Genomic DNA, 12,159 nt, shown 5'->3' with positions numbered 1-12,159 from the left:
AAAAAGCTCATTTCACACACACATCTGATGTTGTTAGTCATTATGGTGGACAGTATAACTCACAAACATAGACTCAGTGGTGTCATTGATTGTTTTTCTAAAGAGGCAAGTACGATGAAATTGGATGGCAATCTTTCAGTAAAAAACAGCAGCAACACACAATGACAGATACGACTGATTTTTAACACTGCAATCATCCTAACACACTCATGAGATGACACCATAAGACCTCTGGACTGTATACAAAATCTTAGTGGTAATAATTTCATACAATGGTGATCACACAGACAGGAACTCTCCTGGTATGTTCTCTGTTTTGCAGGAAAGAAAACTATAAGTGAATCATTCCACAAGCTGCTCTTCTTTCCCAACATGCCTCTTTACACACTGTGTGTATTTACACCCTTTTCTCTTTCTTAACTACAGGCTCACGAGTTTGTGGATGAGCAGATGTACGAGCAGAACTGTTTAGAAACGGCTCTACAAACATACACATCACGCAGTCCCTCTATAGCCAGCCATGAAAGCTCTGCAGGAACCTGCTGCGGCTGCAGAGTAAAGAGAAACAGTCCTCTGCCCAACGCCAGCCCGCCTTCCACCCACCCTGTACCGACACACCAGAGCCCCCTGCAGGAGCTCAGCGCTCTGCACATACAGTGTAGAGACCCGCCGTCACACATCCCCAGGTAAAGATACAGAGCAGAGAGGAAACAGATTGGTAAACCTTTTAAAAGAGTCAGACTATCTTTGCCAAAGGGCTTGATTTTCTTTCTGCAAATATTGTTGTTTGCACCAGATTGCCAAATATTTAACCAATATAAAATAATAAAACCTGTACCAAAACAAAAGGGACAAAGGAAGTAAGAAGCAGTAGAAAAAATGTTCAAGGAATAGGAGGAATAAAGCCATAAAAGAAGAGTAAGAACGGTTAGGTGAAATGAAAGCAATAAGGAGAGATAGAATAATCAATGAAGATTAAAGCAGTCAAAGACTTTCAGCTATAACAAGAGGTAAAGACATCACAAAGGAATAAAGCAATATATGCTGATAAAGGTAATAAAACAAAGTAACCAATAGAAATACAAGAGTAAAAGCCGTAAAAAAGGGGAGATAAAGCAAGTAATAGAGGTAGGATGGAATGAAAAAGCAAAATATAATAAAGGCAATAAGAGGGGGATTTCACATAAAAGCAAGTCCATAAAAGAGAGTTTAAATATGTAATTTAAATGATATTAATAATTCTGTAAGCCCTATCTTCCACACTGCTGAGATGTTGTAAAGTAGGGTAAAACTGATTAGAGGTTTTTGTGTTGCAAAGACTGTTTTTGTAGTGTTCTACTAGTGAGTAAATGGAGCCTGAAAAAAAATAAATAAAAGTAGGCAGTAGTGCTGCACGATTTGGGGAAAAGGTGCGATTTGCGATTAGGTGGACAATATTGTGATTGTGATTGTGCTTGCGATTTAATAAAAAAAAGCTGTGTCATGATGAGTCTACAGACTTGCTTGGTTACCATGGAGAAAAATCTGAATCGCATGTGCTGACATTGCGATTGCGATTGCGATTGCGATTGCGATTGCGATTGCGATAACCTCTTGTGCGATTACGTAATTGCATGTGCTGTCATTGCGTTTGCGATTGCGATAATCGTGCAGCCCTAGTAGGCAGTACCTAAAACAGCCAGTAGGAGTCGATCTAGCAACCATGTACAACCATAGACTGTATATAGAGTGGACAGGGTGGCTCCGCCATTTATCATTGTATGGTTTTGAAGCCAAAATACCGCCGTCCCAGGCGCAGCCATTGGTAGCAATTGCAGCCAGAGTCTGCAGACGATGAGGGATTCTGGGAGAATCTGAGCGGAGCTGCGTGACAAAAATGATATATATTTTTTTTCTTTTGAGAGTCTAATCACTTCTTGACTCTACCTCCGGACATGTTTTACAATCCCTGGAAAAAATACACAAGAACGGCAGCTGTCAATCATCGTTAAACCTTACGTAAAGCCTCGTTTTTAACCTTGTATAAGTAATGAAAACGAAACTTTTCAGAAAAAAACAGGACTTGAATACAAGACAGACAAATGATATCTTCAAATCACCACAACAATCAGACGTGAGAAACATTTCTATTGCTCTACAACTTAGAGATTAGTACCAAAGTACCAAATTACATTCTACCTGTTATTTCAAATAAGTCATAGTTATTGATTAAGTGGTGTCAACCTGAATAAATGAAAATAGATAATCATTCTAACACTTAATTTATCAATAAATCTTTAACTAAAAGCAACAGGCAAAAAATCATCAAATAATACAATAGTGATGCATTCTTTCTTGAATGAAAAAGAAATTCTGATACAATTTTATCTCAAACACTCTTTGTGAAGCCCATTACTTAGGTTTGGACTTACAGCTGCCATTTCCCCTGACCCTGCACATATACTTGGAAGGTGTCGGCTACAACATAAAAATGCTCCCTGACACTTTTTCTCTCTTTCCTGTAGTCGCTCTAACCTCAACCTGAAAACTGATAACAGCGGTAGGATCAACTGCAAAGGAGGCGGCAGAATCACCACGGCCATTATCAGCCTCCCGACACCCCCAGCATTGACCCCTGATGGTGACGGCCTCCACGGGCCCCCACAGAGGAGACCGCCTCCACCCCCAGCTCTCCCTGCAACACCCAGCATCCAGACCACAACAAGCTCCACTGGGGTTAACATCGTCAAAGTGTCCGCTCTGTGACTTCCTGTGTGTCACGTGTAATTCAGCTCAGCAGGAAGAGAAAGAAGAGGAAAAGGAAGAGAAGAATAAGAAGAGGTCGCACTACCTTCATGGCAGCACCCTGTCCCGTCTCTCAGGGTCGACAGGAGGAGGGCTGATCCCGTGAGGAGTCACCAGTGGGTGTTTGAGAAAAGACGGCTGATGTGGAGACTTTTCTGGGGTAGAGGACTGTAGATATGTGAACCAGGAATCACACACTCGTCATGTTGTGTTCGCACTGTAGATATAGACAGAAATGTTGCATCTAATAGTTCCTGACAGCAGTAAAGATGTTCGACAGCCAGCGCTGCAGCAGAGAATGAAAGACAGTGAGCTATTGGTCCACACAGCACAAATTTACAGTCAATTTAAAGCGGACTCGCAGTGAAATAGTGAAAAAGATATTTTATCGACTCGAAATGTGTTTGACGTAAGATGGAGCAATGTGTTGGCTGTTTTTACTTGAATTTGTTTGGTCTTGTTTATGTTGTGTGTTGTTTGTCTGAAGTAATTTCAGGAAGTTTAAAAAAAGGAATACTTTTCTTTACGGCATCATGTGATTGGTTATGACACCTGATGATGCAAATGTCAGAATCTAACGTTTGAACTGTAATGTTCATGTTTATGATTTCTTGTTATGTTGGTCCATTTTGTCAAAGACTTAAGATGTGCATTTTATTTGCTTCATTTCTACAATTCTGATAAGACATAAAACTGACACTTTATCACAAGTTCATTTGTTTTTATACTGTGACAAACCAGTAACTCGCCTGAGCCGACGTTAAGCCCACGTGTTCCTGATGAAGACACAAACGCCAGAAACTCTATTAATTTTTAAAATATGATCCATGATATCTTGAAGCACCTAGGTAGTGTAGCTGATAAAAAATGTGACTAAGATGGGATGAAATGATGCAGCTGCTTGGGATTATTTTGTGTCATGGATGAATATTTTTTAGAAAGTACAGTTGACTCTCAGAGCACTTTTGTAGCTCTATAAAAAAGTTTTTAAAGGGAAGTCTGTATGGAGAGAATGGGGATTTGGCTTTTTCATTGGACTTGTTGAAAAATGAAGGCACTATAAAGTATTCCACCATGTTTTAAACATGTGAGTATAAGATCCTCTTTTTACAGATGTGTTTTATTTTTTTGTTGTTGTTGTTGTTTGTCTGTGGACTTCATGTGTTGCCTGCTGAGAAGGAAATTGAAGAAAATACTGATGTGTGAATTTGTCATAAGCCTGGTTAGGCCTTTTGTCACCACTCTCTTATTAATCAACTTCATAGACCATCACAGAAGTGAGGAAAACTTGTTTTCAAAAGTTACTGAAACTACAAACATCCAGAAAAGCTGAGTTAAGTTTAAAAATGAAATGAAAAAGAGTTAGATGTGCAAAATTAAAATGGTATTCAGACCATGCACACATGCTGATCATGCTGCACCATGCAGTGCAACGCAGAACAGGTTATTGTGTTTGACTGAAGCAGACACTCACGGCTTTGAAAAGTTCAATGAGTCATGTGTAAGAGCTTGTTCGTCTTACTGTTTCTTCTCTATTTTACTACAGAATGCTGCAGGTGCCAACATGTGTCAACAGATTGTAACATCAGATGTCAAAATCAAACTGTCTTCTCAGAAAATTGGCACTCGGGCATAAATCAGCATGATAAGAGCTGGCTATAATGACAAAAACACATTTAAGATATATTTGTTTGGCATTTGTTTTTTATTTTATGATTTTGTCCTTACTTCTATCTGTCTATCTGTAAATTCCACCAGATCCATGTCTGGTACATCTCCACTCTATTACAGCACCACAGCTGATAGGTTTGAAATCTAGACAATGTGTCAATGTTTGAGTGCTGTTTCAGATCCTATGATCCAGAGACCGCCCCAAAAGATATACCAGACTTCTATTTTTTTCCGGGTGTTGGTACAATGATGCATCACTTATCACATAGCGGTATGAGAAGAACAGGAGGTCAGGCACTGAGACAACATTAATAAAACATCTAGTTAATTTTTAGGGTTTAACACTCTGAGTTATGGTCAGATCAGCGGAAACAAATCAGAATAGGATCTGGTGAAGTCTTGAAGTACACTGCAGCCAGTCAGAAGGGGGAGCTCTAAATCTTTTGGCTTTGTAATCCGTGAACACTCATGGCATCCACAGTTTAAGATACCGTCTGTGCACTAAAGCAAATCATCTACTGTGTATCATGTAGTTTTATCTCTTTATTTCAATCCAATCTTTGTTAAATCTATCTGCAACTACTTTTGTAGCTTCTGTGATGGGTGAAGTGGGACAGAGACCTCCAGCTGTACTGTTAATTAGCTATATTCAAAACAAAGAGGCATTGATACAGACAGTTAAAAGTGCTGCTGTACTGTATATTAGCACTCATGGAATGCCTCCTGTCTGTTCAGATCATTGTTTTATCGTGGCTGACACTCACTCATTACACTATCCTCTAAATAAAGTCAAAGACAGTCACAAGATGGCAGCAGAGAGTCATCTGACAAAAGGATGGCCACAGCTCTGGTTTAGAGGCCTTGCTCCTGCACGACTGTCACTGATGTACCTGCCTGCTGCCAGTGTTGCTCATTTAAAGATGGTGTCTTGGATAGTGTTCGATGATTTGCCAAGTGACTAATTGTTTATTTGTGTGATATGATGTGTTTTTTGTCCTTTTGTTTGTTTCCTTGAAGTGGACCCTCATTTGACATTTGATGTTTTATCGATCATGAAGTACAACGTGAAATTATTTTTGCTGTATTGGTAAAAATTTGCATTTCTGTATCTTTCCATGTTCTTTATGCTGCTCTATTGAAATCTATGACCCCTTTAGATAACTTTACTTTTCACTGCTAGCACTGAAAATAATGAATGTCCTCTTGATTGTGGTGTTCATGTTTGGATCTTGGTTTCCACTAATGCAGTAAATACATATTAGGGCTTTTTGCAGTATCACAGACCACCGTCATGCGTTTAAACCACAAAGCACTCCCCTCACACCAACGTGATTACTATACAGTGATCACTTGCTATCACATGATGGACTTGACTTAAAAAGGCATTGTGGGGGTCACTTTTTTAAAAGTCTTGGCATTGCTGTTTGTGTTGTTTCTTATCTTTTGAGCCTTTTGAACAGAGCTTTTCTGTCTGTTTGCTGTGTTTATCCTGTCAGTTTGTTTGTTATAACAACTAAGTGTCAGGAAATTAAATTCTGCCACAGCAATCACGTGTTAAGTTACTTCTTGTCTTTTCTTACTTGCTTATAAGTTTGTTTTTAGGCCACAGTTTAAAATGCCCAGCCCAGGTTTGGGTCTAAAAGACTCAGAAGCACAGTATAAGTAATATAAATATGACACTATTGATGTATCTTATTTTCCATTTGTTTCAGTGTATTTCTTTTTTTTTTTTTTCATTTTCAGCATGCAGAGTGACCTCCTAGCAGAAATTAAGCTGACATCAGTTGTGATACTATAGACATATGTCTATCAAAGCATGAGTAAAGGCCTCACCAGATGGCACTGTAATGCAAAAGTTATTTCAGGCTGAATAACAGCGTTTTCAGCTGATTGTGAAACAAACTGAAAGTTAAAGTGATTCTTCTGTGTGAGCTACAACAGCAACATCATCAGCAACAATGTTGACAGCTACCATATGGTAATTCTAAGTCCTCCCCACAAAGGGGGAAGGTGTCAGATCAGGTGATCGACAGGGCTAAAACCACTTTATTTAAGTGTTTTTTTCTACAGCAAGGCATGATATATTTGGGGGGAAAAAAGATATGGAAAGATGGAAAAGATGAGGCAGAGAATACTTAAATGCATTCTTTAGTGTTGCACTCTAGGATTGCTATGTAACACTTTGTCAAGGAATAAAAAGTGACAGAATCTGTGAGAATAGGTTAGCATCTTTAAAGGTGATCATTTCAGAACTTCTGTTGATATTTCATTATTTCAAATACTTAAAAGACACAGTTATGCTGAAATTATTCCCGCTTTCGTTGTTAAAACAAAAATTAGGTTTGCATTTATGTGACAACTTGTTGATGATAGTGTTAAATGAAATGAAACATTTACATCTAAGGTACAGCTTCAGGAAATTATTTATCATTGCCTAGAGTTACCATCATAACCTTTGTCTGATTTCTCCAAAAACATCGGTTTTCAACAAAGCTAATGCTAATTACTCTGATGATTTGTCTTTTGCTGTTTTCCTTACTCTTCCTTTATAATAAAATGAATAATTTTGGGTGATGGACAAAATAAAACCTTTTTTTGTTGTTGTTTTAGAGATACAAACTTAACGGGGGCCAAAATCTAGCACCAATAGTTCAACTTGGTTTATAACACAGAATTTAGAAAATGCTAAAAAAAAAAAAATAAAAAAAAAATAAAAAAAAAAAAAAAAAAAACAGAGCTTAATAAACTTGGATACTGTGACATAACATGATGTACAAAGTCAAAGAGAAACCATGTTTCACCTTTACCTCTACTTTCATGTATCTAACCAGGTGTTTCCCTGTCAGCTCACTCTCGATAGCATAAGTACGTCTGACAGTCTGTCACAGTTTATAACCCGTCATTAGTGTTTGTCTGGATGATGTCATCACACGCACAGACCGGATGACTCAAACACAATATGAATAACTTAGCATGAAGATGAAAAACAAAACTGCTTCACAAATCAGGTTCAGAGAGATTTTTTTTCTCATAGAGCAACAGAGCTATACAACTTGTAGACTATTTTAGTGTTCAAATTATTTTTCAGTCATCATGAAAAATAAGATTTACTATAGTTTTCTTCATCTCAGATGTAAAGGCATGTGTATTTGTGTACTTTAGGTTAAGACTGATTTTTTAATGTGGGGCACAAAATTTGTCAATAGATTTTGAAAACACTTAAGGAGCAATAACAAAAAAAAACCCTGTCAAACTGTGTCACAGTGTATTTAGTAATGCAACTTTTTCATGTGTTGACTTAAGAACTGAAAGATGTGAGGGAAAGAAAGAGGGAAAAGATGAGGGAAATTAGAAATCTAGCCTGAGTCTTTGGCCATAAGTCAAGTCAGGCTGAGAGACTTTACAGGTTATAAGAAAATGACACTTTCAAAAAACGTCAATGCAAATCCTGTAGTGACACATTCCAACCACTAGATGGCAATGTATTAATATTTTTGGTTTACAGACACAATTCAATCTGCTGGAAAAGTACAGATTAAAAGAAAATAATTAGATAAGGTTTCATTCATAGATCAATTATCAAATAATCTGTGTTGTACACATTACACACTGTATTAAGATTGATTAGGTACAGAACAGAACATGTTGCAGCTTAGAGCAAATAGTTATGTAAGCATTGACTAGATTGACCGCATTTATTATGTAATTGCCTCATCAACCTTCAGTTTATTCTGCTAAACCACTTACAATAGACTAAACTCTGTATCTGTGTGTAATGAATTAATTTTTTTGTGAAAAATAGGAAAAGGAAACATAGGAACTAACAGGATCATAATCAGAAGGTGAGTCAATTTAATGTATTTTCCTAAACATAACAAACTTCACTTCCCTCCATTCTATCATTAAGTCTATCTTTGAATACTTTAAATAAAACTGTTCAAACCTGCTGCTCACACTCTTTATCACCAAATAATCACTGTTTCAAAAGGAGCGTAATGTCTCTAAATGATGTAATACCAAACACCGAGTAACAGATTTATGATGAACACATACACGTCGTGTTATTTGATCTCACCATTACCTCATATTATCATCCATCAGTCTCTGTTGTGTGAAGGTGTGAAGCAGTAGTTACCTGTTTATGTAACAGGATATTATAATGATGTTATCTGTGAGCTCTGATGTGGTTCTGTTACTTATCACACAGCCGAGGAAAGACAACAGTTACAACATCATTGAGCAGATACTGCATCAGTTCAGAGCCAGGGCTTCTTTACTTACATGTAAAACAAGGAATGTAAAATCTGAGCCAAAATTTTAGGACAAAGAAGTGACATAACACAAAAAGATAAGTGCTGAGACAAACAGAAGTGATGCACAATTTAGATTAAATTCCAACAGGGTTGACTAATAGTTGACCTGAAGGTAGAAGTAAAGATCAGATCACAAGATTACAGGTGTTTGATTGATTAAACTGCTGCTGATTAAAACTTTTGACATGGAGTAATTATAAGATAAGGTAATTTAATCAGCCAAAGTTAAGCACTTTACATAAATTATTGCTCTATACTGCCAAAGTGTTATCAAACTCTTGAAGTAACTTAGATAAAGAAACTGGCGCACTCTTTCTAGGTTTTTTGTAACAGCATACACAATGATGTCTTTGTGACAGTCTTGCCTGATGTTCCTGAATGATATGATATGGCGAAATGGTATTTTTCTCCCCTCAAGCTATACTTAGATTGGATAGGATAATTTTGGGGGTTTTCCAAAGAGCTGGATGTTACAGCCAAAAAGAAAAAAATGAAATAAATAAAATAAAAACCTAACTTGTGTTCATTTGGCTGCTATCAGTTTGTTATTTTTTTGTTATTTATGTTAGTTGTAGCCTGGTTTCCGACCTGCAACAGTCTTGTGGGTCTGCCAAAGCCATTTAGCCGTACTTCTTCCTTTTTGATCCACATTGCCACTTCGGATGCCTGAATAGATTTGACTACAGACAATACTACTCAAGGCTTCATGCTTGTCGCTCCACTGTTAGTAAGATTCTCAGGATGCTCGGCCACAAAAATGAAGTTGTTGGCCAAGAAGCTGGGCGAAAGAGGTGCTAACTTCAGTACATACAACATCTTGTGACACTAATTATTACTTTGATAATAAAATATCAAATAAGACTACTACTCTTGACAACCAAGGGCATCTTTCCATAAAACAAATGAGCACTATTGACTGAAGGTTGTAGCAGCATCATGTTTCACCATAATTGTTGCTCGCAAATTGCAGTTAACTGCAGGAGTCCTGAGGGCTCTGGTGAATTCACTTGTGTTACAAACCACAGATATATGATGCAAATTGGTGCAACAGGATCCAAATGCCTTACAAGTAGTGGCAAAGCACAATAACTCTTAAGCTTCTCAACCATTTGTAACATTTAGAATGATCCACTGTAGAGTATAGATTTTTTTTTCCTTATCAATACAAAGAGCAAACTGGTGTTGTTGAAAAGAACTTCATTGAAAGGAAACCAAAAGAAGACTTGCAGGTGATTTCAGCAGAGTAGTTTTGGTAATCTATTATTTTCAAGACAGAAGAGATGTGGTTTAATGTTGTGATGGTTCATTGTGTTTCTTTGTGGTTTGATTTATTTTGCCATGTACACAAGAATGTGCGAGAAACCAAACAAGTCATAACACCCAGAGGATGATAATCCTCCCAGTCTGCTGTGATGTATAGTTTAACAGTTGCTGCTGTGACATGTGCTGCATGTGTTTCAGTACAGAGCGCAATGAGGAGACATTTCCTGATACATGGTGCGTTCATGCTGACAGCTGGGAGGAAGTGGACATATGCAAGCAGAGCAGCTGCAGGTCGAGGTCACGTTTGAGATGACTTTGTTTGAAATAAGCATGCTTAACGGATCAATGCGTCATCACTTACAATTTTAACTGATGAAGAAATGGACCAGAGCAACTTTATAGGTTCTGAGTAGTTTAAGTTGAACTTATGTGTCTCGAAATCGAATAATGTACATATTTGTAGAAGTTGTGAGCAAGGAACTTATCCAACTTTTTATTCTAATGGGCGATCCAGCTTAAGGTGCAAGTGAAAAAAATATACATGCTGCTGTTAACATTTGTTGCCTTACCAGCAAAGTGGGTTATGGGTTGGAGAAGCAAGTAGGTCAACCCCTCTGTGACAACAAATTTGCTTGCAAGCCAAATTAGCCTACTACTAGATGGTCAACTAAAGCAGCTATTTATCCCAGTTGCTGGGGTTCACTGCAGATGATCTGCTCTAGTGTGACTGGCAGGGAACAGAGTCTGTCTGCTCTAGAAGATCTAACTTGCCTTGTTCTACGTTGGAGTGTGGTTGTTGTATCCACATGTTCAAAAGATCGAGACCAAGGAATCAAAGTGTGAAAGCATCCTGAGAGATATTTCAGGAACAAAAACTGTTATGGTTGTAAAAGGATAGAAAATTTCCTTGGAAAGTTAAGCTTAGAAAATTTGGAATCTTTCTGGGTAGTTTTATCAAAACTTACTTTACTGCAGGGCTATTGAAGCCACACTCCCCACACTCACTGTGCAGGATTCCCATAGTACAAGATCATTAAATCACCACCTGAGGACTACATAAAGTCAAGCGCTGCTATGTCAGGGGCAAAGAATAGGATATATATTCAAATAAACTTGCATTAAATCTGTCCGTTTAAGTCAAAATAAACTACAATATGTACCCTTGCTATGTTTAAGTTTATCATGTTAACTTCCCAGTTTATTCCCACAAATTCCTGTGGAAAGTTTTGACTTTGAAAATTCCTCGAATTTTGCAACTGTAGATACGGTGTGCGGTGCGATAGCGTGCAGTGCAATACAAAAAGAAGCTAAAACGGATTAAAAGAAACATTCTACAATATAAAATGAAACAAGACAACACCAAATGATGCAGTACGATACAATGTATGAATACTATTCAATACCACAGGGGACAACATAATACAACATAATACAATATGATGCTGTTGCTTTCGGTAAATTTGTCTTTAAAATCTACAGCAGATTTTAAACTGTTGGTCCTGACTTCTTATATGAAAGAATGTGATGACCTATGTGCGACCTGTGACCTGTACATGTGACCTGTATGACCAATGTTAAACCCAGAGATTCTGGCTGTTTCTTAAACAAAACAAGAATATTTGTGATGAGCATGTGAACAGCTTTCTGATTTTACAGTGAATTAAAAAACAACAACCTCTAACTCTTTTACTTGAATAACTGAAATTACACACAAATCTAACATGAACTAAAGTGTAAATATGATATTGTAATGATAACTGAATTGCCTTTGTAAAACAACAGATAGCTGTCAAAACAAGACTGGAGCCTGCAGCAACAAAGCTCATCAAACTGTATGATTAAGGCAACCATAGACATTAAAGAGAAGCATGGCTGGATGTTGAAATAATAAAGTGGGAATGAACATTCAATATTCTTAATGCACTTGGCAGGAAAGACAGGCAGTAAATATTCTTTGTAGCTCTTGTGTATAAAAGCTGAATGTTTGCCTGCAAAGAGTGCACAGAATTCCCTGAAGATATCGTAAAAAGCTTTTTCACTTCATCATAATTATTATACATGGTTCAGTTACGAGAGAGACATTTTAAAGTTGCATCTAAAATGACAGTGAATAAACAGAAACATTTAT

The 12,159-nt window shown here is 37.4% G+C and overlaps 1 protein-coding gene across 2 annotated transcripts in view; it reads left to right on the top strand.

Annotated features, from left to right (window-relative positions):
- The window catches only part of LOC141798492 (A-type voltage-gated potassium channel KCND3-like), a 182,265-nt gene extending 176,321 nt beyond the window's left edge, over positions 1 to 5,944 (top strand). For both annotated transcript variants that reach the window (XM_074680483.1, XM_074680482.1), the window contains 2 exons: positions 427 to 686; positions 2,505 to 5,944. In XM_074680483.1, the coding sequence (XP_074536584.1) occupies positions 427 to 686; positions 2,505 to 2,745 (501 nt within the window). In that variant the 3' untranslated portion in view covers positions 2,746 to 5,944. The remainder of the gene's footprint in view (positions 1 to 426; positions 687 to 2,504) is intronic.
- Positions 5,945 to 12,159: the final 6,215 nt, after the last annotated feature.

Source organism: Halichoeres trimaculatus, unplaced genomic scaffold (assembly GCF_033239565.1).
Source record: "Halichoeres trimaculatus isolate MK-OKI-2021-1 unplaced genomic scaffold, fHalTri1.1 fHalTri1_scaffold_1, whole genome shotgun sequence".
NCBI classification, from domain to species: domain Eukaryota; kingdom Metazoa; phylum Chordata; class Actinopteri; order Labriformes; family Labridae; genus Halichoeres; species Halichoeres trimaculatus.
This window is presented reverse-complemented; position numbering and strand designations above follow the sequence as displayed.